The following is a 23,781-nucleotide window of genomic DNA, read 5'->3' on the forward strand; positions in this document are numbered from 1 at the left end:
TCACAGACCTGCGTGAAGAGCAGCGTTTCCGAGTTCCTGCTGTCCAGACTGAGCACAAACCGGATGGAGTGGAAAAGCTCTTGGATGCTGGACCGGAACTGCTCCTCTTCCATCCCACAGGTGGCTCGTGAGTACAGGATCCTTGACTGCACGATGAACTTGAAAAGGTACTCTAAGGCCTGAAGGTGTGGGAGCAAAAGGACAGAAAGGTGTTAGGGATGGCCAGGCACTAACACAGAGGGGAATGAAGTAACAGGAAATTCTACACTAAAATCAGGTGATGGACAATTCCAACTGCAGAGACAAGCACTTTATTCATTTATTTTTTTGACTTCAAGTCCCAGTGGTCCCTGAGCAGTAGCTATCTTCCTCCTGAGAGAAGATAGACCGCTCCATAACTGTGTTGCGAGATTCTGGGAGTGAGGAATCACAGACTGTCATGGAAACAGTTGAATACAAGCACATACAGAATCAAGAGAAAACTCAGCATCTCGACATCTTTTTTCAGGTCTGGAAATAAGCGCTTTCACAGGCAACGCTGTAAGAACCTCTTCTGAATTTACTCCAAGAAGGAAAAGTCCTTTAAGGAGTCATCGGCGTTTCTGAGCTGTAGCTGGGGCCTGACAGGGTGTCAGCCTCATCCCCAGGGGTCAAGGCTGGAGCAAACTTGCCTCGGGTTGCACAGCAGGTGGTGGACCTGACACACCCACTCTCCAACCCTCTTCCCCCACCCCCAGCAGGATGCCTGCCAGGAACAATGCAGAAGATGAAGCTCCAAGAACACATTTGGGAGCAGAGTCTGACTCGGATGAGTCCTTACAGCTTGGCTCATGCTTATGAGCAGAGAAATTCTCTTGTAAAAGAACAGAGTCAAGATCCAAGGCTATGTTTTTTAATCAAAGAAATGCCATTTCTTTCCCAGACACTGGAAAGGCAGAGACTTTGGGGAGAAACAAGCTTAAGGATCAAACAAATGGAGCTCAATTACTTGAAATACAACAGGAAACAATTCTCAAGCTACCTTTCATGATCTAGCCCGGGGGTCGGGAACCTTTTTGGCTGAGAGAGCCATAAACGCCACATATTTTAAAATGTAATTCCCACATATTTTAAAATGTAATTCCATGAGAGCCATACAACGACCTGTGTACATTATGCATTATCCAATAAAAATCTGGTGTTGTCCCGGAGGACAGCTGTGATTGGCTCCTGCCACCCACAATCATGATCATGAGTGGTAAGAAATTAATGGATTGTAATATATAAGAATGTTTTATATTTTTAACGTTTTTTTTTATTAAAGATTTGTCTGCGAGCCAGATGCAGCCATCAAAAGAGTCACATCTGGCTCGTGAGCCATACGTTCCCGACCCCTGATCTAGCCATATCAGAAAGTTTGGCAAAGCAAAACTGTGTGTGTGTGTCCCACACGAAGTTCAGTTGGCATCAGCTAATGGCTAATTCAGAAAAGTGTGCTTTGCAAGGCTCACACCAGAAGATTGTGTAGAAGTTACAGTGTATGGCCTCATCGCCATAAAAGCTACAGCCTCTGTTCAGTGGCCTTTGAAGGCCTAGTCTGTGAGGAACCTGGAAGTCTGCACTACATATTCTAATTTAAAAAGCAAACTTTCCCCATCACCAGTCTTTTTTCAGTTTGAAACAGCTAGCACAAGAGATGTGCTGAGTGGCTTCAAACATGCACAATTTCAGAGCGAGAGGCAGAACCAGACAGCAAAGCTCCCTGCTCTTCCTGGGCATAAGGACCCCATTCCTCCATTAAGTTCTAAAATCTAGAACACCTCGGCAAGGAGCACAAGGCGGGTGTCGCAGGCGGCCCTGTGAAAACTAGTGTGAGGGCGTGGAAAACAAGCCCACTTCCAGTCATCCATCACCACGGACGCCCCCACTCCCATTCCTCCTGATGTTTAGTCAGCGCCGGATTGGCCAGGACTGCCTCTGGCTACCCCTGACAGACCCCACTGGGGCAGGGCGGGAGGACAGACCACGGGGTCGAGGATGAGGCACAGAACTGATGGAGCTTGTTCCGAGTTCAAGGATGCTCTGGACTCTGCGTGGAGACAATGGAACACTTAACTGTGGCTGAGGGGGCTGCTCTGTCTTTTCTACCTAAGTCAGTAAACCTGGAAGGAAAAGAGATCCTAAAAGTTGTTACAATGTTTCTACCATCAGCACTGCACCCTCTCTGTCCCCTCCCAGGTTCCCGGGAAGGACCTGAGGCAGCCCGCAGCGAGCAGGGTGCTGCAGCGAGCAGGGTGCTGTCTGTCCGGAACGCCTCGGGGAAAACCGTCCTCAACCCGCCAAGGACGCTCCCACCGGTCCTTCACAAGAGGACACACACCACCACCTTGACTTTCACCTTCTCTAGTGCTTTCACCTTCTCTAGAACCTTCCTGGAAAGGTCTTGACTCAGCAAGCGAAAGGAAGAGACGAAATAAGAAGGGCAGGAGGCAGTGACTCAGCAATAAAGAAGAGGTTTCGTGGTCCATGCCACGTGGCGAAGGAGAGGTGCCCGGCCAGGAGCACGTATGTCCTGGGAGGAAAGACAACAGGGTCGGAGGGAGACTTCCTGGCTGGCTGTAGAGGGCCTGTAAACTGGCATGTGCTGAAGAAGGGGAAAAGTCTGATAAAACTGTGGTCCGGACGCATTAGGAGTGGGTTGAACCAAGTCTGGAGCACTAAGAACAAGCAGGAGGAGCCTCAGAAAAGTGGCCCAGACGCAGCTCCCCGCCTCCCCACCCAGGCCTCAGCTGCTCCCTAAGTGGCCCTGCACCAACCAGCTGGCCTTGCTGGGCCCCTTGGGACCAGCCTTAGTTCTTACTTTGTCACCTCCCATATTCCATCTCACATTTGAAAGCCCACATTTTGGTCACATTAGCCACATTGGTTGCTTAGAAACTCAAGCTCTTCTCCATACAGACTTTAAACATGCTGCCTCCTCCATCTGGAAGGCTCCTCCTAGCTCTTCACACGGATTTCAGCTCACCTGTCACCTCCTCAGAGCAGCTTTCCCTAAAATCTTGATCTGAAGTAAATCTTCCTCTCCAGCCGGTCAGTTCCTGGCTTATTTCCAGTTTATTTCCTTCCCAGTACACACCGACTCTGCCCCCCTTTACATGTTCATTGGCTGTACTTCCCCCACTTGGATGGAAGTGCCCTGAAGGCCTAGCCTTGCTTGCTTGGGCCTCTGCTGAGTCCATGGGGCTAAATACCGGGTCTAACACATGGCAGGCCTCTAGCAATGCTGATTGAGTAAATGACTGAATGAATAATTCTTAAGAGAAAACAACTTCTGTAATGCCTTCTCCAGTATCCTCAAGCAATTTTATGGACTCACATAAAATCTTTTGTATTTAACTCAATCTTTACTCTTTCAAGTATTACGCAAGGCCCCTGACAGGTGCTGGGCTCTGAGAAGAAGAAAAAACCAAGTCCTCACATTACACTCAGGACCCTGCTCCACACCCATGCCTGGGCCCGCTTCCCTTTGGGACACTGGAGACGTGGTCTTCAAGGGAACAGGACTGTCTTACTCCTCTTTGCATCTCAGTACCCACAACACATGCTAATTGCTCTACGGACGTGCTGTATGAAGGAGGAGAGAATCAAGCCTCATGGCTTTAGATTTTTATAGAGTGTGCAGAGAAGCAGCACGGGAAACATGAATCTGTGATTTGATTTTGCCTCTTCCATCTCATGCTGCTGGAGAAACAGCTGCTGTACCTGTTACCATGTGGACAAGAACAATAAAATCACAGGCCCCAGTTCAACTTAGAACAGAATGAAGTGCTATTAAAAGAGAACAGAGAAAACGCAGGATTACGTTGCCACCATTTTTCTTTTATTATTAACTGGAAAGAGTGGGGAAGACATGGTTAAAAAGCAACTAAAAACTCAAGAACAAGAAAAGACAGGGACAGAAGGAGAAAAGCATGGAGCTCCCAGAGGATATGGCAGCTTTCTTCAAATTGCTGTCTGGAGAACTACTGAGCACAAGTGAGATCAACATTCTCATAGGTTGCTCTCTACAGCAGAAGCGATAGTCATGAAGAGAAGTTACCAGAAACTGAAGTTAACTCAAAGTCAGGACAGTCCTATAGATAGGAGCTTCCCAACAAGGCTAGGGGCTGCCTTGTCGGGGAACCTGTCCAAGTAGGCCTGTTGCCATGGCAGACCATGGGTTCCTCTAACAGTCAAGGTTTTAAGATTATCTTAACATATCTACTCAGCTCTTTTTACTTAAGACAGTTCTAAAAACAGTGTTCAGTACCTACTGAAGGGAAAAGTATTGGAGGACCTTAATTTTAATCATGATGTCACCAACACTGGTTTAGAAGGAGGTAAGTTGCATTAGCTGGTGGAAGTAGACTCATGTTGGTAGGAACCGGAGAGGCCAGGAGCTGTGTGCACACCAGTGCTCCCTCCTGCTTTAAGATAACATCATCAGGTATAAAATACTTTCTAGCGCAAAGTTGAGATGAGAGGAGGGAAATTATGTGGTCCAAAGCGTTCCCGAAAGCAGGCCACTATATTAGGAGGCCTACATTTGTCCTGCATGCTACAGTGCTGGGGCTACTAAAAATTAACTGCAGGGGTGGGTCACCCGCGTACAGAGAGCTCAGTACGTTACCCGCATGGCTTCCTGAATGTGGTCCTGCCGAATCAGTTCTGCTGAGCAGTCCATGTACCACTTCAGACAGCGGATGAGCTCCCTGGGGAAGAGAACAATTCCAGCAACCCCACCTTAGTCCACAAGCAAGGCACCCTGAAATGTTTCTAGTCCTAAACCGGCCACACAGGAAATAACATCCTGCTGATGAGCTGAACTGCAGCTGTGGAATCTTCAGATCATCTGACACAGACACCAGACAACACTCCACTCCTTGTTCATAAAGAGTTTCCGCATTTTAATTAGCAATTATAATTACTCTTCACCACTCTCCCTGACACACATTTCTTCTTTGATTGAGAAAGTTTTCCCAAAGTCTTGGACAATGTGTATACATTTGCTTTCTCTAAAATTGCTTTGTCTCTACAACACACAACAGCGACGAGTGAATAGTAGACTCTGAGTAAAGGTTCAGAGCCCCATGTGCGCCTCCTTGCTTGACCTTCATCTGATCTATTTTATTTCTTTAGGAACCACGTCACCTGAATGAAATGGGATTACAGGGTCAGAAGGTCTGCACATTTACATGGCAATAGAGCAGAGTTCAAGTGTCCAGGCCCTGGTCAGACAGCAGTGTTCGTATCCGGAGCCTGTCGGCTTGTAGCTCCGTATCCTTGGGCAAGCGATCCTTCTCTGCCTCCTTCTCATCATTTAAAATAGGGAAGAAACAATAATACATCTCATAGTTACTGGGAGTGCTAATGAGATGACTTGTGTAAAACACATGTAGCACAACGCCTGCTCTCCAAAGTGACATCAAAGTGTCAAGAGTCCCAGTGACTCCACAGCCTTGCCCTCTTGGGATGTGACTTTGTAAAAATTGCTCTAATGATTTTAAATAACCTGTGATTCCCATGTTTATTATTTAAATTATCTCTCTTATCAACTGTCTTTTTATTTCTTTGACATTTATTTGTATGTGTTCTATGTAGCTATTCATGTTTCCCATGGAAAAAGCAAGACTTCTTTTTCACAGCTTTGACAATTATGTAAGAAAATATGGTTTAAAATGTCAGCTGAAAGGCCACAGCAGCCTTTTTATTTAAAATAGAAAAAAAAATAGCCAAAACAATCTAGAGAAAGAAGAACAAATTTAGAAAACTCACACTTCCTGATTTTAAAATTTACTACAAAGTTAGACCAATCAAAACAGTATGGTACTGGCATAAAGATGGACACATACGCAATAGGATAAAATAGCACAGAAATAAACACTTGCATATATGATCCAATTATTTTCAACAAGGGTTCCAAGACCATTCAATGGGGGAAAGAACAGTCTTTCAACAAATTATATTAGAAAAACTGAATATCTACATGCAAAAGAATAAAGTTGAACTCTTATGTTATACAATAAACAAAAATAAACTCAAAATAGATCAAAGACCTAAATGCAAGAGCTAGAACTATAAAACACTTAGACAAGGCCCTGGACAGGTAGCTAAGTGCATAAAGCATCATCCCAGCACACCGAGGTCATGGGTTTGATCCCTGGTCAGGGCACTAAGGAGAACCAATCAATGAGTATACAACTAAATGGAGCAATTAAGTGGAACAATGAGTCGATGCTTCTTTCTCTCTCCTTCCCTGTTCCTCTCTCCCTTCCCCTTTCTCCCTTCCTCTCTCTCTCTCAATGAAAAAATTAAAATTAGAAAACACTTAAGACAAATACACAGGGGTAAAGTTTAGATACACTAATTTAGCAATGAGTTCTTAAATCTAACATTAAAAGCACAGGAAACAACAAAAAAAGACAAGCTAGACTACATCAAAATTGAAAACTGCATCAATGGACACAACAGAGTGAAAGGCAATGGGAGAAAATATCAGCAAATCATATACCTGATAGGGATTAATATCCAGAAAATATAAAGAACTTCAACAGCTCAACAACAAAACCCAAACAACCTGATACAAAAATGGACAAAAGGCTGGAATAGATTTTTCTCCGAAGAAGAAATACAAATGGACAATAAATAAGCACACGAAGAGATGCTCAACGTCACTGATGATTAGAAAAAATGCAAATCAAAACCACAGTGAGATGCCACCTCACAACCATTAGAAAGGCTACTATAAACCTCACCCCCCCCAAAACCCCAGAACAAACAGAAAATAACAAGTGTTGACGAGGATATGGAGATATTAGAACCCTGTGCACTGCTGGTGGGAATATAAAATGGTGCAGCCACTGTGGAGATAAATATGGTGACTCCTCAGAAAATTAAAAACAGAACTACTCCGTGATCTAGCAATCCCATCTCTAGGTATATATCCAAAGGAACTGAAGGGACGGTCTTGAATAGATATTTGTTACCCGTCCACGTTCATAGCAGCATTTTTCACATTAGCTAGAAGATGGAAGCAACCTAAGTGTTCATCAATGGATGAATGGATAAATGAAATGTGGTGTATGTAAATATGCATACATACATACAATGAACATTCTTCAAGCTTTAGAAGGAAGGAAATTCCGATATATGGTATAACATGGATGAACATTTGAGGACATTATGCCAAGCAAAAAAAGCCAGACACAAAAAACAAATATTGTATGATTCAATTTATATGAGGTACCTAGAACAGGCAATTGAAAGAGACCTAAAATATATCAGTGGTTGCTCAGGGTCTGGGAAGGGGGAAATGGGGAGTTTGTGTTTAATGGGCAGAGTTTCAGTTTTGTAAGCGGAAAAGGGGTCTGGAGACAGATGGTGGGGATAGCTGTACAACAATGTGAATGCACTCGAGGCCACTGAGCTGTACAGTTACCAATGGTTGAGATGATCAATTTTATGTTATGTGCACTTAGACACAATTAAAAAAATAAATCAAGAAAAAAAAAGTCAACAGAATGATTGGTGACCTTTCCTTCAGCCTCTTTCAAACACACATCCTAATAATGATGCCAAGTGGAACTTACTTGTATGCCAGGGCTCCAGCAAAGTGCTTCTGGATGTACGTGTCCATTACAGGCCGGAAGTGGAAATACTTGATGTCTCTGAGCAGGTTGATGATGAATACCTAGGAGAGATGTCGGGTACCAGGGCTCACTAGAGGCCTCACACCTGACCCAGCACAAAACAACTCTTGCTTCTCAAAGGAATGGCCAACTCAGTGTTTTGTCTAGTGTTCCCCATGGGCAGTGAATGTAAGATTTCCATTCTGTGTCTGAATTGCTGTCTTACCTGTTCTGTTTCTACTCCCTATCCAGACTTGGGGCTCATCTGTCTGCTCCAGCGTTACTCTAAGCCTCTTCACAACAATGCTAGGTGTACAATATGAACCATAGGAAGACAAAACACTTGTGTAGTGGCATAAATACTGTCGCATCTCAAAAAAGTTGGAAAAAAGAGGAAAAGAAGTACTGCCCTAGGAGCCATTAGCCTATGAAAGGCTGTGCCCTTCAGCAATGGGGCTGGCTGGCCAGGGAAGTGAGGAAGAGGAAAAGCCAAAGGGGACAAACTAGGCAAGTGCCATTCTTGCCTTTGCTCCCCATCTATCAGGTAGACTTGGAGTATCTGGTTCTCCCTGAATATACAGCACTCCTCTGGGTCTGGATATAGTAAGCAGAATACACTCAGTATTCTAATCACTGCCCATTCTCACTACGCAACCTCCTGAAACTCTGGCTCCCAAACAAATTCACAGAGGAAGAGAGTGTGATGCTCAGACCAGCATGAGTGGGTCTCTGCTTTTCCTGGTGGTTATGGTCAACTTTTTAAGTGGAAAAAATGGATCATCTGGTTTCCTATATTAGCCTCTGGGCCTTTTGCTGGTATAGGCCACTAGTTTGGGGGCCAAGCAACCCTGCAGTAGTAATGATACTGAGAAAAAGGACTACAGAGGTGAGGTCTGGCCCTGACCATGCTGAACTCTTCAAATTTGATCTTGTAGGGATCTACCAGTAGGTTGCCTGGTCTTCTTGGGTGATACTCTTTAGTCCCTTTCCTCTTGGAAACATCCAAACCTTGTGCTGACTCACTGTAGAAAGTTATTTGCCTTGTTTAAAAATATGTGATAGGAAAAAGGAAAAGCCAGGAAAGATGAGACTTACCAAAGACTGAAATACCAACAGGCCGTATTTCTCTGTATTATCATCCAAAATCACAAAGAGTGTATCTAAGATGTCCTGCAGAAACTGCAAGAGCACAAAAATCAAAGGGCTCAGCTCTGAGGATCTATATACATGGTCAAACTTCCATGCACCAATGAATTTACCTCTCCCAAAACAAAGTCAAAGATCTACAATCTCAAGCCATCACTTAAAAATAGTCTAATACCCATCTCCACTCAGCTAAGAGGCAACTAGGTAGACTTGGAGTGTTTGCTTATAGCCCAAAGGAACAGAGAGAGGCTCTTCGTGTTGGACTGGATAAGTGCTAACCTTCTAAGGAAAGAGCAATTAACTAAAAAGCCTAGGACATCCATATAAGAACAATTTTAAAACCAAGACTATCTAAGTGATATTGACACCAAATTCATTTTGAGAAAAAAATAGCTCACTTACCTGGGAAAGTCCACTAGTCCCATGCTCTCTACTGTGGCCTAATTCCACAGAAGGCATTTGGATGGGGACGTGGCAAGCTAGGCCTTACCTACGGAAACTATGTTTTGATCTAGAAATTAGTATCCCAGGAAAGGGGAGAATGCAGCTGGTGAATGATGTCAATGAGAGCAAATGATCTGGAAGCCCTGTTTTGGTTTTTTGTTTGTTTTTTAAATTATGTGCCTTTTTCTTTCTAATATGCAAAATCCAAGGGAGAGAATAAATTTGGATGCTAGTAGTCTTTAAAAATCAAATGTAACATTCTGTTGGTTAAACACAATTTAATAATACAATGATAATAATTTCTTTCAAAACAATATAATGTGGGAGGCATGGGCAGGGATGTGAATGGCCAGGGTTGGCCACGGGGTGATGACTGTTGGTGCTGAGTGATGGGTATACTCCTCTGTCTACTTTTGTGGAGGTTTGAAATCTTCCAATAGAAAGTGAAAACATTTTTAAAATTGCTAGTATATTCTTTTCACATTCTCTTCTCGATGGCTTGAGACAAATTATTGATGCTAAAACTACATCTGCTGATAGAACGTGCTCTTGTGAGGAATACAAAAACTTCAGTTCAAAAAGATCACAGACTTTTCTAATACCTTGTATGTTAACTAGATGATATTTTAATATGATATTTTAATGTTCAGAAGGAAAAAAAAATACCCTGAATATAAATTCATCTTAAATTTCAAAAACTAGTATTAGTTTGTTAAGAGACCTCTAAAATTCATGATACTCTGCCCAGTGAATTAAAACGAAGTTTATATAGGTCTTCAGAGAAGTCCCCAGGAGGTACACAGACTTTAAAAACGTCCCCGATTTGGAGACATCATGTTGTGTACCATGGAGTCAGTGGAGCTCTGAAAGGAGGCACAGGCAGTGCACTGCTGATTTGATATCTGCAACACAGAGCTAAGAATGTTCAGATGGACAGGCAGCCTTCTTGAGATTTCGTCTCTTTCCTACATTCTGCTGTTCTTGCCGATTACCAAAAGCACCTCCATTTTCCTCTGTGGAGTTTAGCCCACTGTGTAGAGCCCACCGGCAGGCCTTCCCCCAGCAGAGAGTACCTGGGGGTTTCCTGAGCTAAAGCCAGGCGGGCCGACACTCTGGCAGTGCCGAGGAGCTCCACAGAGGACAGCCAGGGCCTGCTCGGCCCGCAGGTGGGAAATGTCACCAAGGTCCTTGGGAGAAAGCAGCGGAGCAGGGAGGGAGGAAGTTTCCCGAGGATGAACTTGCAGTGAGAGACTGGGCAGAATCAGCTGCTGTAGGCTAGTGAGGCGGATTTAACATTCTTCTGGAGAATCAAGGGAGCGGAGCCGGAAAGACATCAGGCTGGGTATATGGTGTGAGGGTCACAAAATAAGGAAGATGAGAAAGGCCCTGAGAAAGGGAAAGGAGGGCCCAAAGGGATGCAGGCAGCACAAGCACGGGGACGGGTCTGAGGTGATTCTGTACTACTGCCCTTTAATTATCATTTTGCTTTCTCGGAAGAAAAATAAGCCGAAAAGTAGGGTTTAAGTATAGTTTCTAAAAGGTAACAAGCCTGATGTGATAACTACTTTTAAAGAAGCTAACTTAAAGAAAATTTTAAAACCTTTATTCCTACTCATCTAATTCTGTATTTCAAGGAATGGTCTTGGCGGCTTCCTGGCAGACGTCGAGAGGCAGTGAGGCCTCCTGTCTGGAGTCCTGCTCAGGCAGCACGTGTGAACTGTGAAGCACCGTACCTTAACAATCTCCTCCCCGCTGACATGCCGCAGCCGGCCCAGGATGTCCATGATCCTGTCTGGAAAGGCCTTCCATTTCAGCAGAGCAAGGAGGTCCACTAGAAAGCAAGCCCGAAGGACGATGAATCCTGGCTATGCCAAGAACAAGCAAAGCCTAGACTCTCTCAGACACGGACAGGTGGGAGCTGGAGGAAGAGAAACAGCTGCGCGTGTCACCACAGCCCCCCTGGAGCTGGGCCAAGGCCAGAGGAAGACACATCTGTGAACTCTGGACGTGCACTCTGGGGAGACTCGGCAAAGCTCATAGGCTGCTACTGCCGAATGACTCCTTCAGCTTTGGATGGAAGGAGTCCCCTCGCTGTGGCATGTCAGCGATACTCTGTCTCCCTCAACATACAATCAGGACAGGGAGGGCGGCACCCCACAGATGCCCTCACCTACCGTTCTGGGTGAGCTTGGTGGAGGAGAGCTGCGTGGAGATGAAGAAAGACTCTTTGGTGCTGCGCTGGAAGATGAGGCTGGAGGGGATGTTCGGGCAGCCGTTGTAGTCCTCTTTGCAGCAGGGCAGGCCCAGGTACAGGGCATGGTTGTTAAACGTACTATTCTCATCACACTACAGACAAAAGTAGAGAACACGAGTGTTTCCTGAACCATGCCGTGTAAAATTTAGGTCCTAGGGGATTTCTGGATGATGTTTGCACTCTGTCCAAACCTCCCCAGAAGGGTCTTTTAAAGAGAACATGGCAGGGCACGTGGCCTCCACTTAGTGGGCAGGAGACCTTAGGTGACAGCTGACAGAACCATGATCTCAGCAGGCCACAGTGGCACAGAGGGGTGCTAACAGACTTCCACCCCCAGTGGAGTGGGAGGCTGGAAACAAAGAAGCCATGGGCACTGCTTGTGGGGGAAGGTAAAAGCCTGCCCGCAGATGTCCTGCTGTCATCCGCCAGCGCCTGAGCCTGGACCCCTGGCCGGCCTGAGAGCCAGGTGTGCGAGTGGCCTCGGGAAGGTGAGGGCTGAGGAGAGAGACAGTAGGCCTCATACCTTGTACACATAGAGCTCATGGATGTCATCGGAGAGAGTGGTACCATCGTCCCGCATCAGGGGTGAGAATGCAAAGCCAAAGAGTTTCTTCTCCCCTTTGTCCTTTGCTGTAATCAGAGCCAAGTGTTAGCTGTTTTGTGCCCCCCCAATTTGCTTTTTAAATGTACAAATCCCCATGCTTATCACTGATGCTCTTTACTTCTTTGCCCCTTACTTTCACTACATGAGTATCAGCCTGCCTGCAGCAATGATGAGAAATGTAACGACTGCATTTCCACACATTCCTAGGTACAGAAAGGCTATCTAGACCCAAACAGAAACAAAATTGCTGGTCTTGACACGCCAGATGCTTTCTAAGAGCAGTTTAAGATGCACAAAGGAAGTGCCCGAAGGGAAATGCCACTGGCAATTGCCCAGTGTTCGGGTCAGACGCTAGAAAGAACCAATACCCGACCCCATGGTTTTAAATCACTGTCCAAAGAACAGCCTCTGATGAAATGGCTATTTCTTCACAACTTCTCATTTTCTTGCCCCAATAATAAGAACCCTCTCAATTCTGTTCCAGAGAGGCAAGAGAATACTCAGATCCTCAAAAACAAAAACAAAACAAAATGTGGAGAGACGTCTCACTCACTGGAACAATGTCTGAACTCGAAGCGCAGGTGGGAGCCCCGGAAGCGGTCGATGGGGACAGGCAGCTTGACAGTCTCTCCCCAGCGGGGACTGTTACTGTGGTAGAGCACGAAGGAGTGGTAGGAGCTCCTGTTTGGCTCTCCTGAACCCAAGCTGATGCAGTCCTAAGAGAGAAGCAAAATAAGGTGCCTTTCCTGGAGGGAGCCCTGGACTTCGCTGTCACTGGGACACTGTGTCCTCGGTGCAGGTCTCATTTCCCCTCATCAGGAGGAAGCTACACGATGAGAAACCTCACTTGGCTTAAATTCAGTACTTTGGGAACTGAACGTGTAGGTGGTATGAGAACGCAGCAGCGACAGTGCTTGCTCCTCGTGCTCCTTGGGGCAGAGGGCGGCTGAGTCGCGTCTGAATCACTGAGGTGGGCGCCACATCCTCACTGAGAGAGGACACAGTGGGCTCCCCGGAAGAAGTCAACTGTACATGGCACACTGCCGGGTGAGGACGATGACAGGGTTCTAAGGTGGAGAGGGACTGTTTCCTACCCTGCCTTAGCACTGGCATTTTAGGTTGCCCTCAGCTGACTGCCCTTGGATGTAAACAAGGTAGACCAGATTTAACTTGACCTCAGTTTCCAAATGTTGCCATTCCCTGGAGGACAGGAAGCTGAAGGCCATATATACTCAGGAACAGTGCCCCCATCTGCACAGGGGTGATGTGACACCTGACATCTCTGCTGACCTCGGTAAGATGTCCATGCCAACAACGGACATGCATTAGCCCTTAAGGTGGATTTTTAAAATGATAAATCAGTGTTGTGACTACCATTTCAACGGTCTCCTTTATTTCTTTCTGGCTTTGGGATATAATTTTGGCTAATTTTACCTTTTCCTTCTGTAAAGTGTGGATGATCATTCTTGTTCTGCCTCCCTGAGAAGGCGGTTGTCAACATACATAAGCAAGATCTATAAAAGACTGATTTGCTGTCTACCAACTGCTCTGCAAATGATGGCTTGTGATTTGCCAGGGACTCACCGTGACAAGACTGAGGGAGAAACTGACACTGACAACAGAGAAACAGCACGCCGGGCCTGCACGTCTCATGAAGAGTGACAGAGGGTCCCTGTAGTGCACTGGCTGAAAGTAATCTTTCCGGGCTTGAGCTTGCCTTATCATGTAACTTGATATCAGCAAGGGAGTACCTAAGTCTCATCCTTGATGAAGGTGCAAATATAATTTCCTGTATTAGCTCGAGGAACAAAAAGAGTGGATCTAGTACCGTCACTAGAAGCATGCAGCTTGGTGCTAGGCAGAAGGCAGAAGGAACAGGTGGGGCAGAACTAGAGGGAACGGACCTAAACTGGAGTAGGAAGGAGTCCGGTTAGACACAGAAAGAGTTTCTAAACAGGCTGTCGACACTGGACGTCATTATCAAAGCGTGCCTAGGGCTTCCTTGAAGAAAGGAAGAGACAGAGAATGCATATGGGGTGATCTGAGTTAGTCCTGAGGAGAATGGGTCCCTGGACAAAGTCCACAGTAGTAGCAGGGTTATTTCAGGATTAGCCTTCATTGCAGACCGGCTGGTAAGCCTTACCTTCAAGATCTCTCCATCTGCATAAAGCACATACATGGTCACTTCAATATTCTTTTGTACACTCTTTCCCCCTCTCTCGAAATCCCCCTTCTCCAGGGTTAAGTACAGGTCATTGCGGATATCGCCTGTGGGGAAAGAAATATCATGTCTCCATGACTGCAGAAGCCACACTGTCCCATTTGAATGGAGGACCAGGCTAGCAATCGGATCCTCCGGGGTTCAGGTGGGTGCTCAGGGCATTCCAAGCTTGGTTAATAACAATGGACATCCTACCAGTCTCGGTGGAGCAGGACTCAGGTTGCTCAGCCACGTGCTCTCTGGGTCTGAACTCTGCAGCGCTGACCACAGCATGTGCGTGGGGGGCAAGGGCAGGAAAGGGCAGGGCAGGGCATCCTCTCAGATTGTGGTGGCTGCTCAAGGTCTCCCCCTCCAGGAGGGCAGCTGCGATCTCAGCCTCCCACAGGGGAAAGACTTGAGAATCAACTTTGATCATGTCGTGTCTATGTTCTAACTAATCCTTTCTCCTTTCCCTCAAAAGAAAGTTTCTTTTTTCTTTTCTAGGTTTTCTTTTTGCAACCCTCAACCCTTCTGTGTCTGACCGGAGGACACACTACTTCCTTCTGGAGTGCCAAGCAGAGGTCACCTGACTACGGTCAGCTTTTCTCCTTTGTGTTACAAGTGCTCTGGGAGCAGGCGACACCCCTCCAGAAGCACACGTGCTGAAGCACGAAGGCACAGCCTGGCGAGCTCTTGCTGGCTCCCCTGTGCTCTGACTCCAGCCCATGCTGCCTGCGTCTGCCGCTAGAGGCAGGCAGGAGAGGCTCCAGCTGCCAGGCCCGAAGGACCTAAGTCACACCTGCCTCTCTAGGGGGGATGGGATTGTCTGTTCTTGTAGGAGAAGAGCTCATTTAGGCTGCTCTTAGCTTACAAATCTGCAACATAATGAGTTTTATTTTAACTTTGTAAAGTAGGGCTTTTGACTTAAAAAAAAAAAAGAAAGAAAAAGAAAAAGAAAAAAAAACATAGTGAAGACTGTGGGGGGAACTCTCCCATGGAGGAAAACAGCAAAGGAAAATAACTGAGGCCAAAGTGAAGATGTATCAGCAGCCCGAAGAAATCAATTAACAGATGATGAACAATTAACTTGCAAAGCAAGCCAATTCAGAAGCCAGACATTCTTTCTACTTCATTTCTTAGAAAAACTGGCACATCTAAATATGCTCATTACTGGAAACAAAATGACATAAACAGGTTTTGTTTTTGGTTAGCAAGTGAGCTTTCTGGTTTGGAAAGATAATGCCATGATGGCCTGCTTTCTAATTGTGGAAATGTCTGAGCATCTCTTAAGTGTGACATAGCTACAGAGCAGAACTGGCATGTCTATTGGGCTTTTGAGGTCTTCATGACCAGATCTTCTATTCTTCAGGTTACCTTCCTATCCCTAGTGCAATTATGGTTATTTGGTTGTATAATGAAGCTTTCAAAATACTTTGGCTCCAGTAGGGAAGAGCAACCTATAAGAAGGAATTAATTGTTCTCTGACAGCCCAGAGGACTTTTTCTTTGTGAAAGCCATCTTGTTCCCCAAATAGCCCTGAGGTTACCAAGCAGAGAAGGAGAAAACGTGTTCTGAAAATCACACACCAATGCCACTGCAGGGTAGTGGGGACGGTGTCTGTCCTTGCTGTCTGTACAGACTTTCCTCTGAGTAGAACCACTACTTTGAATTCTGAGGAGTCTGGATGTCTCCTTTGGACATCCCAGCTTGGGTCCTCATAGCATATCATTAAAATAGCACTCAGGTGTGCAAGGGAGGGTGACTAAGGCGAGCAAAAGGAGAAGGGAAACTCAAACTCAGCAGCTTGTTACTGTCAGGACAGAAGCTGACAGAATAAAATCAGTCCTGAAAGTAAAACTCAAAGTTAACTGGAAACTTTACTATGGGTTAATGCTATTATAATGGGATAAATCGCAGTTGGTTATATCTCTAATTTTTTACAATTGAAACAGACATCTCAGACCCTTGTTTTGATGAAAGCCTTTTAATTACACATTAGCTTTTCTATGAAGTTTAAATCAATATCTAGGTTGATCTGGCAAGAAAGTGAATAGTCTGGAGCACTGTTTTTCCATCAGTGTCAGTCTGCAAAAGAGTTAACCACTCTGATGTTGCATGGATGGTTAACTTTTTCGCAGACTAGCACGAGATTTCTGGCGGACCAACACTGGTCCGTGGGCCAGCAGTTGGAAACTACTGGTCTAGAGAACTTCAATGTCTAACCTGGAGAATAGGTGCTTTGATTAAATATTATCTTGGTTTAAACCAGCACTCTGTGGAAGTTACTCTCAAGGAAATCCACATGACTTTAAAAAGCAGATGCTGCCTGACCTGTGGTGGCGCAGTGGATAAAGCGTCGACCTGGAAATGCTGAGGTCGCCGGTTTGAAACCCTGGCCTTGCCTGGTCAAGGCACATATGGGAGTTGATGCTTCCAGCTCCTCCCCCCTGTCTCTCTCTTCTCTCTCTCTCCCTCTCTCTCTCCTCTCTAAAATGAATAAATAAAATTAAAAAAAAAAAAAAAAAAAAAAAAAAAAAAAAAGCAGATGCTGCTGACCCTAATAGTATTCTAGCTTATACAAATATTTTTAATTTCTGTGGCTCTATCCACAAGTTGACCATGTTCAGTAGAGTTAGTGGACACAATAAACATGCCCTTCAAATAAAACATTTCAAACTTCCTAGCCACATATGATATAGAATATGAAGACAAAACTGGACATTGTCTTGGAGATTGATAATGACAGAATATGGCCTGTGTTGCTTTTAAGAGTGATATCATGGTTTCTGGGCAGCTCTTCTAAGGCATTCTAACCAAAAGGTCAATTTCAAATGGAGGCCTGATGGCCCTGGCCAGTTGGCTCAGTGGTAGAGCACTGGCCCAGTGTGTAGAAGTCCCGAGTTCGATTCCCGGCCAGGGCACACAGGAGAAGCACCCATCTGCTTCCACCCCTCCCCCTCTCCTTCCTCTCTGTCTTGCTCTTCCCCTCCCACAGCCAAGGCTCCATTGGAGCAAAGTTGGCCGGGTGCTGAGGATGGCTCTATGGCCTCTGCCTCAGATGCTAGAATGACTGGTTGCAAAGGAGGAACACCCCAGATGGGCAGAGCATTGCCCCCTGGTGGGCATGCTGGTGGATCCAGTTGAATGCATGTGGGAGCCTGTCTCTCTGCCTCCGACCTCTCACTTCAGAAAAATACACACAAAAAAATAAACAAGCAAATGGAAGGCCTGAGCTATAGATTCCTACAATACTCATTCTTTAAAAATTTTCTATTTAAACAGAATGCCTTTTGTGACCATCTAGCTGAGAAAATTTGTCAATACCAGTAACTGCACCTTCTGAATTACAGACTGAAGTAGCTTGATTCCATCAGATATTTGGCTGCTCTTTATTTGGAGAGCAGCCCTGCCTAGACCAGGGCTGTTCTCAGTCAGAACAAATAGTAGGCTGCCTTATGTGTTTGCAGATGATGGCCTCAATTTTGAGAACAGCACTTTGTGAGTACTAATGTGCTGGGCCTTCCTATCAGAAGTTCTCTGGGGGAACCACTTCAATCAAGCTGTCCACTAACTCCACTGAAACTAGGGGAAAACCTAAGGGAGGCCAACATGAAAGTTCCAGGCACCAGCACGCGGAGGTGGGCTGGAAAGAAGCTGATGAAGCTTGGCTGTGGGTGGGAGGAACTTTCCTGGGGGGAGCGGGAGGAGGTGTTCTTGAGGGCAGCCCCACCTCCCTCTGTTAGGTGTCTTCTGCTACCTAAGGAGGGCAGAGCATCCGGCGACATCAGCAGTGCCTCACAGCTCTGAGCACTGAGTGCTCAGTCAACACGCAAGACAGTTTCTTGAATGGGAAGGTGAATGAATGAGGCTGTTTTGTAAGAGGGCGTGGGAATAAAGAGTCTTTGTCCCCATCAGTTTTACATAGTAGCCAATGCCAGGCATTGGTATATACAACTGTGCGTCAGGGAACTAGGGACTTTAAAATAGGCAGGGGTTGGCACATTTTTTTCCGTAAGAGGCTAGATAGTAAATATTTTAGGCTTGGTGGGTCCCACAGGTCTCTGTCACAAGTTCTTTGTTTCCAAAAGCCTTTTAAAATGTGTAAAAAACATTCTTAGCTGGCAGGTATCCAAAAACAGGCTGTTGGCCTAAGGGCTACAATTTGCTGATATCTGGCTTGGTGTGTTTATGTGTCAAGAACAACTTTATTACGTTGCAAGGTAAAAAAAAAATCCAGATTCCTCTAAGTCAACACAAATGGCTCCTGGGAAGGAGCAAGATTATGAGCCTGAGGCCATCTTATTACATCAGATGTTGGGGTCCTCACGGAGGGAGAGGTCTGAGAAGGAAACAGTGCTTTTCAGCCACCAGAAACCATCAGAGCTGGGGACACGCTGACCGAGCTCATCCAGCAGACACAGATGTCAGCCTCAGCGACCAGGCCTGATCCTCTGAAGACCTGCATCTTAGTGCATAACTGGAGAAACGGAGCCCACGATGTGTTTGCGGGTCTCTCTGAGAACAGTCTCCGTAGAGGTTTCAGAATCTCCAGGTCCAGCTCAGGCCCCAGAGCATCTGTTATAGCAACCTCCTGCCAGACATTCCAGGCTTACTTGGAGTTTTGGAGCCACACTGTTTGGCCTCTGAGAATTCCATCCCAGGAGAAATGGTCCAGGAAAGGTGTGGCCACTCAGTTGTGTGTTGTATTCATGTTCCTTCATATAAATTATACCACAAACCACATATTAGTAGGATTTGGGTTCAAGGATAATAGTATTTAATACTGTATTATAGTAATACCTTGTCTACTTCTGGATAGATTGGAAGGGACTTTGTGGATAGTGTTTTCTTTCCCTTAAGACCACATTAAAACTAGAACTTGCTCTTAGCAGACATAGCAGCCTACTTGTGATGGTGTTAATTCTATCTCTTGGCAGAATGGGGGTGAAGTCGCTTGACAACATTCATGGAGATGTAGAGACATTAGCAACCATTCAGTTTGGAAAGTGTAAAGAATATAGCCTGACTGGGCTGAAGGTGGGGGCCATGACCCCCTCCTCCCTTAACTGGACAAAGGGACACCGACAAACTGGATGTTCCAGGTCACTACCCCCTGGGCATCCGGGTGACTAACCTGGGTGTGGAAGGTCCCCTAGCTTACTTATGGTTAATCTTACAAAAATTTCTGGAAGCTACATTCCCCCCCCCCCCGTAAGGACCACCAGCCCCCACCCTCAAATCCCCTATTTAACCCGACCTGTTAGAGAACTGGTTGCTGACCTGTCTTAGGAGTTAGCCCAGCAGATGACCCCTAACAAACTTTCCTTAAAACCTGAACTCAGGTGTCCTCCTTCGGCCGACCTTACATACCAACATTTTATTTTGTAGTAGCGTTATTTTGAGGAAGAGACAAAAAAAAAAGGAGAAGGGAGGAGGAGGAGAGGGGGAGGAGGGGGGCGGAGAGGAGAGGGGGAGGGGGAGGAAGAGAAAGAGGGCCAGGGGAAAGATGAAGGTGGTGGTGGCGACAACTCTTGGGAGGATTTTTTTACAGTATACATGAAAGATAGGTTCTTTAGTTTTCTAACCATATCTTCAGTGTCTACTGATTTCTACTGTTACAAAGTCAGTGACATCCCCTGCTCTAACAGGATGACAGCAATGGGCACAGTGACTTCACTATATTTGGTTATTCTTTTCTTGAGCTAATGATGTGATGATCTTCCAACCTGCTGTGGACCAGATGTGACCATTCCTGAACTATTTCTTAGATATATTGCCAAAGCCGCACTTGACACTCAGACCACAGTCCTGTGAATTATTTGTGGTAAGTACTTTCATCACTCCCCTTGAGCAGAGCTTCTTTCAAAACTCCTGTCTCTGCGTGTTTGCTCTTTGTGTGAGATGCGTCCAGCAGAGCTGGAAAGAGAAGCTTCTCACCTTTCCAATGCTCTGTGGCTTGGAATAGCCTATTCATTTTCTTTCAGTGGGAGTGGTTAATCTGTCCCATAAAAATCTTTCCCTGTAGCTCTACACCTTGGGCATGTTAAGGTTTTCTAAACATTCCGACAGGTTCTTTACCTCCTCAGATCTTAATGATCACCCGAAGTAATCTAGGCTGGGCCGGTAGCTTCTCTTCTTATGTCTCGTCAGCTACCCCAGAAGGTGAGGCTGATGAAGGATTAATAATGCACATGACCCCCCACCCCAGGACTGTAACATTCCATGAGGCAAATGAGGATGGAAACAAAGCAGGCAAAAAGCAGACAGGACACACAAAAGCAGGAACTTACACCCAACTATCTTCATCTCTGCATCAGAAAGAAAGGGGAGAGAATGAGGGGACAGCACAGAGAGAAACAAGAACAATTAAGACAAACAGGAAAAGAGAATAAAACATCACTTGCAGGTCAGCGATGGAGCATGCACTTTTTCCCAGGGGTCAGAGCAAAGCACAGTGTATCTCGGAGGGGAGGGTCTCCTGGAAGAAGAGCATCCTGCACTGCTGCCTTCTCACGGCGAGCTCAGGGCGACCCAGAGAGGAGCCGTCCTCCTGCCGGGTTTGACCCAGGAAGGGCAAAGGACCCCTAAAGCAGCGCACTCCTGGGGCCCGGTGCTCAAAGGGAGTCCCGCACAGGCAGCATCACTGTCCCTTGTGAGCTCGTGAGAAATGCTGATTGTCGAGTCCTCAACAGACAGAGCGAAACTCTTGCAGTGGGCCCAGAAATATGTGTTTTTCAAGCCATACAGGTGATTCTGATACGTTTTAAATCAAAGGGCAGATTTTGTCCGACAAGACAGAAAACCATTTAATAAAAAAACATGGTCCATAATTGCTCACAGTAAATGACAACTTTAAAAATTCAAGGCTTAGAAAACAAGGCAAAATGTTACAATCCCCACAGGGCCATGAGGGAACTCTGTATTGCTCCTGACTGCAGAGATAGACCCTCCAGGACAGCTAAGACTGAGAGAGGTCTGCAGGAGGTGGCGACACACCCTGCTGGCTCAGACACGGGCTGGACAAGGTGCAGCCTTTTCTCGAGCAAGGGGTTTTAAATCATCCCTTTCAATTTACAGTCGTTTAGCCGACAGCTTTCTTTAAGGTGTTTTGGGGGCTAATTCTGAGAAGTAACTCACTGGGAACAGTGTTAACTTCAACTTGTTCACCTGGAACACCTGTCCTGTTCCCATCTTTCCTCTTCATCTTCTTAAAAAAAAAATCTAAGAAAGGAGCCAAAGTGTGCTACAGAGTTTGGCTTTTGTATTGAACTAAAATGCGTTTGGAGGGAAGGAGAATGTACCACAGAAATGTGACAAATCAACAAAAGGCTGTAAGTGCTCAGTTTCCAAATTTGACGTAAATCCCCACGTCTACTTGTTCTATAACCTAGAAGTCGGGGCCCCGGCGATGGCGCACAGTACACACCTGTTCACAGCAGCCACGTGTTCTCCCACACACCCAAGGGAAGCACTGTGGGGCCATCACAGGACCTTTCCTGAAATGGTGTGTTGGTGCTGGTGTGCTAGAGCCTGTCTGAACTCCACCTGAACACTCACAGTCTGTAACTCAGAGCCGTAAGATGTCGCTATGCTTTGACAAAGACAAACCTGGGCCATCTCTCCAAATGAGTGTCTGCCAAATGCTGGGTAGTTTTAAAATAAGCATCACAGTTTATGAGTAATTCTAATTTTTACATTTACTCTAATTTCTCAGACTTAAGTGTTAAAAATGCTTACAGTTTAGTGACATAATTTATTTTCTTGTTCATTTCCCATATATCCATGTGTCAAGAAGCAGCTGCAACTTCTTGTAACTTGGTCGCATCAGCACTGTGAGAGCTGAGAGGCCACCGCAGCCCAGGTATAATATTCCCACAGACAAAGCTGAACCAGCTGCAGGGAGCCAGGTGAGCAGGGCTTGGAAGTCTCACCACAGGACTGTCACAGTCCTGGTTTCCCAAACAGGCTGGCCACAGCATAAACCACTCCTGCCCACTTTTCCTGCTCCTGCAGCCAGAGGGGCAGGCCAGCCCTGGCCCCTCACCCAAGGATGGCAAACCCACTCTGACATCTTGAGGTGCATTAAGGGGGCTGGTAGTTAATTCACAACCGTGGCCATCTGTGCAAAAAGCTTGTTCTTCAGGGGAAGAAGGGTAGAGGAAGAGAGAGACTGTGCACAAAGGACTGCTTTCTGCCTGTGAACCATCCTTACTTTCAGCTTCAACCCTGAACTCAAAGGCACACAACACAGAAAGCAGCATGCTCTCAGCCCAGCCTGGACCTCCCAGGACTGCCAGTGTCTCGGCCTTGTGGGGCAGACCACATGGTGATCCGTTAGCCGCTCAGGGGAGGGAATGCCCCTTCCCTCCAGCTTGCCTTCCCACTGCCTGCTACAGCGCGTTTCCATGGGGACGTCTAGCATGCCCAGAAGTCCTTCATGAACCTGTGTGCCAGTGATGTAAAGAGATGCAGCATGTTCCACAAAAAAGATCTCTTTCCATAGATCTCTTTCCATAGATGAGGTTTGGACAATGTCACTTTTGAAATCAAAGTTTGCTTAAAAACATTTTTTTCACTGAAACTTGTCCCTTTCTAGTCTCCGCTCACTTGGTTTTAATTCTATGACTGTGTGAAGACTAATAGGAAGGAAATGTCCAAACAAGTTCTTAAAAGAAAGTTTAAATACATTTCTTAGAATCTGTGACACCACCTCATGAGCCTGGAGATCTAATTTAAAAAGATCACCAGATAAATCTGGGTAACCACCTCCTCTTTCTTCCATGACACATTGCCAGAAAGCTGGGGGCTATGCCTGGGCTCTTTCCCTGATAACCAGGGTCACAGAGGGCTGAGGAAAGTTGTCAGGACAAGAGGGGAAAAACATCCTGCAAAGGACATCGATAGCAGCCGGACAGGGGCCTCTCATCAGCATGAAGCTTCCTTAGCATTAAGAATAGACATGGAACTGATTGGGCGGTCCCGGTTCCCACCCAGAAGGCCCTCCTTGCGTGCGTGAGCAGAGATGAAGGCTGTTCCCAGCAGCCCGCTCTGCATGCACAGCGTCTATGGGGAGGTATCCAAGGCCGCAGAAAGCAAGGCTGGGCCTAGGGGAGGCGGAAAGTAGCTGTGATCCATCACAGAGGACTTCTCTATGCTCAGGCCACGCTCTCAGTCGCCATGCACTGGCAAATGTTTACGAGAGAATTTAGAGCATCGTGAAGAACTCCGAGTAGGTGATATGTACAGTGGTCACAACCAGTTCAGCCTAGCCTGGCCTGGCCTGGCCCTTCTACATAAAAACAAACAAGCTTTGAACAGATCATTAAAACTCACTGAAAGGGGCAGATTCATAACTCCTGTGATCTGTCCAGATAACCAGCTATTTGTCTGTTCTGATTTCCCTCTCTTTGTTCAAATCTTCTGTGGTTATCAGACCACCTGCCACCGTCTGAGATACCCCTCTACCTTCTCTCACGCCCTCCAGGTC

At 46.1% G+C, this 23,781-nt stretch overlaps 1 protein-coding gene across 7 annotated transcripts in view; it reads right to left on the minus strand.

The window, feature by feature from the left end:
- Nucleotides 1-23,781, minus strand: part of DOCK3 (dedicator of cytokinesis 3) — a 261,860-nt gene that overhangs the window by 79,444 nt on the left and 158,635 nt on the right. For all 7 annotated transcript variants that reach the window (XM_066350463.1, XM_066350461.1, XM_066350460.1 and 4 more), the window contains exons 15-23: nt 14,238-14,362; nt 12,648-12,810; nt 12,014-12,120; nt 11,411-11,582; nt 10,970-11,067; nt 8,742-8,825; nt 7,608-7,708; nt 4,649-4,730; nt 9-179 (exon numbers count right to left, since the gene is read on the minus strand). In XM_066350463.1, coding sequence (XP_066206560.1) covers nt 9-179; nt 4,649-4,730; nt 7,608-7,708; nt 8,742-8,825; nt 10,970-11,067; nt 11,411-11,582; nt 12,014-12,120; nt 12,648-12,810; nt 14,238-14,362 — 1,103 coding nt within the window. The remainder of the gene's footprint in view (nt 1-8; nt 180-4,648; nt 4,731-7,607; nt 7,709-8,741; nt 8,826-10,969; nt 11,068-11,410; nt 11,583-12,013; nt 12,121-12,647; nt 12,811-14,237; nt 14,363-23,781) is intronic.

The sequence above is a fragment of the Saccopteryx leptura genome, chromosome 10, assembly GCF_036850995.1.
Source record: "Saccopteryx leptura isolate mSacLep1 chromosome 10, mSacLep1_pri_phased_curated, whole genome shotgun sequence".
Lineage (NCBI taxonomy): Eukaryota > Metazoa > Chordata > Mammalia > Chiroptera > Emballonuridae > Saccopteryx > Saccopteryx leptura.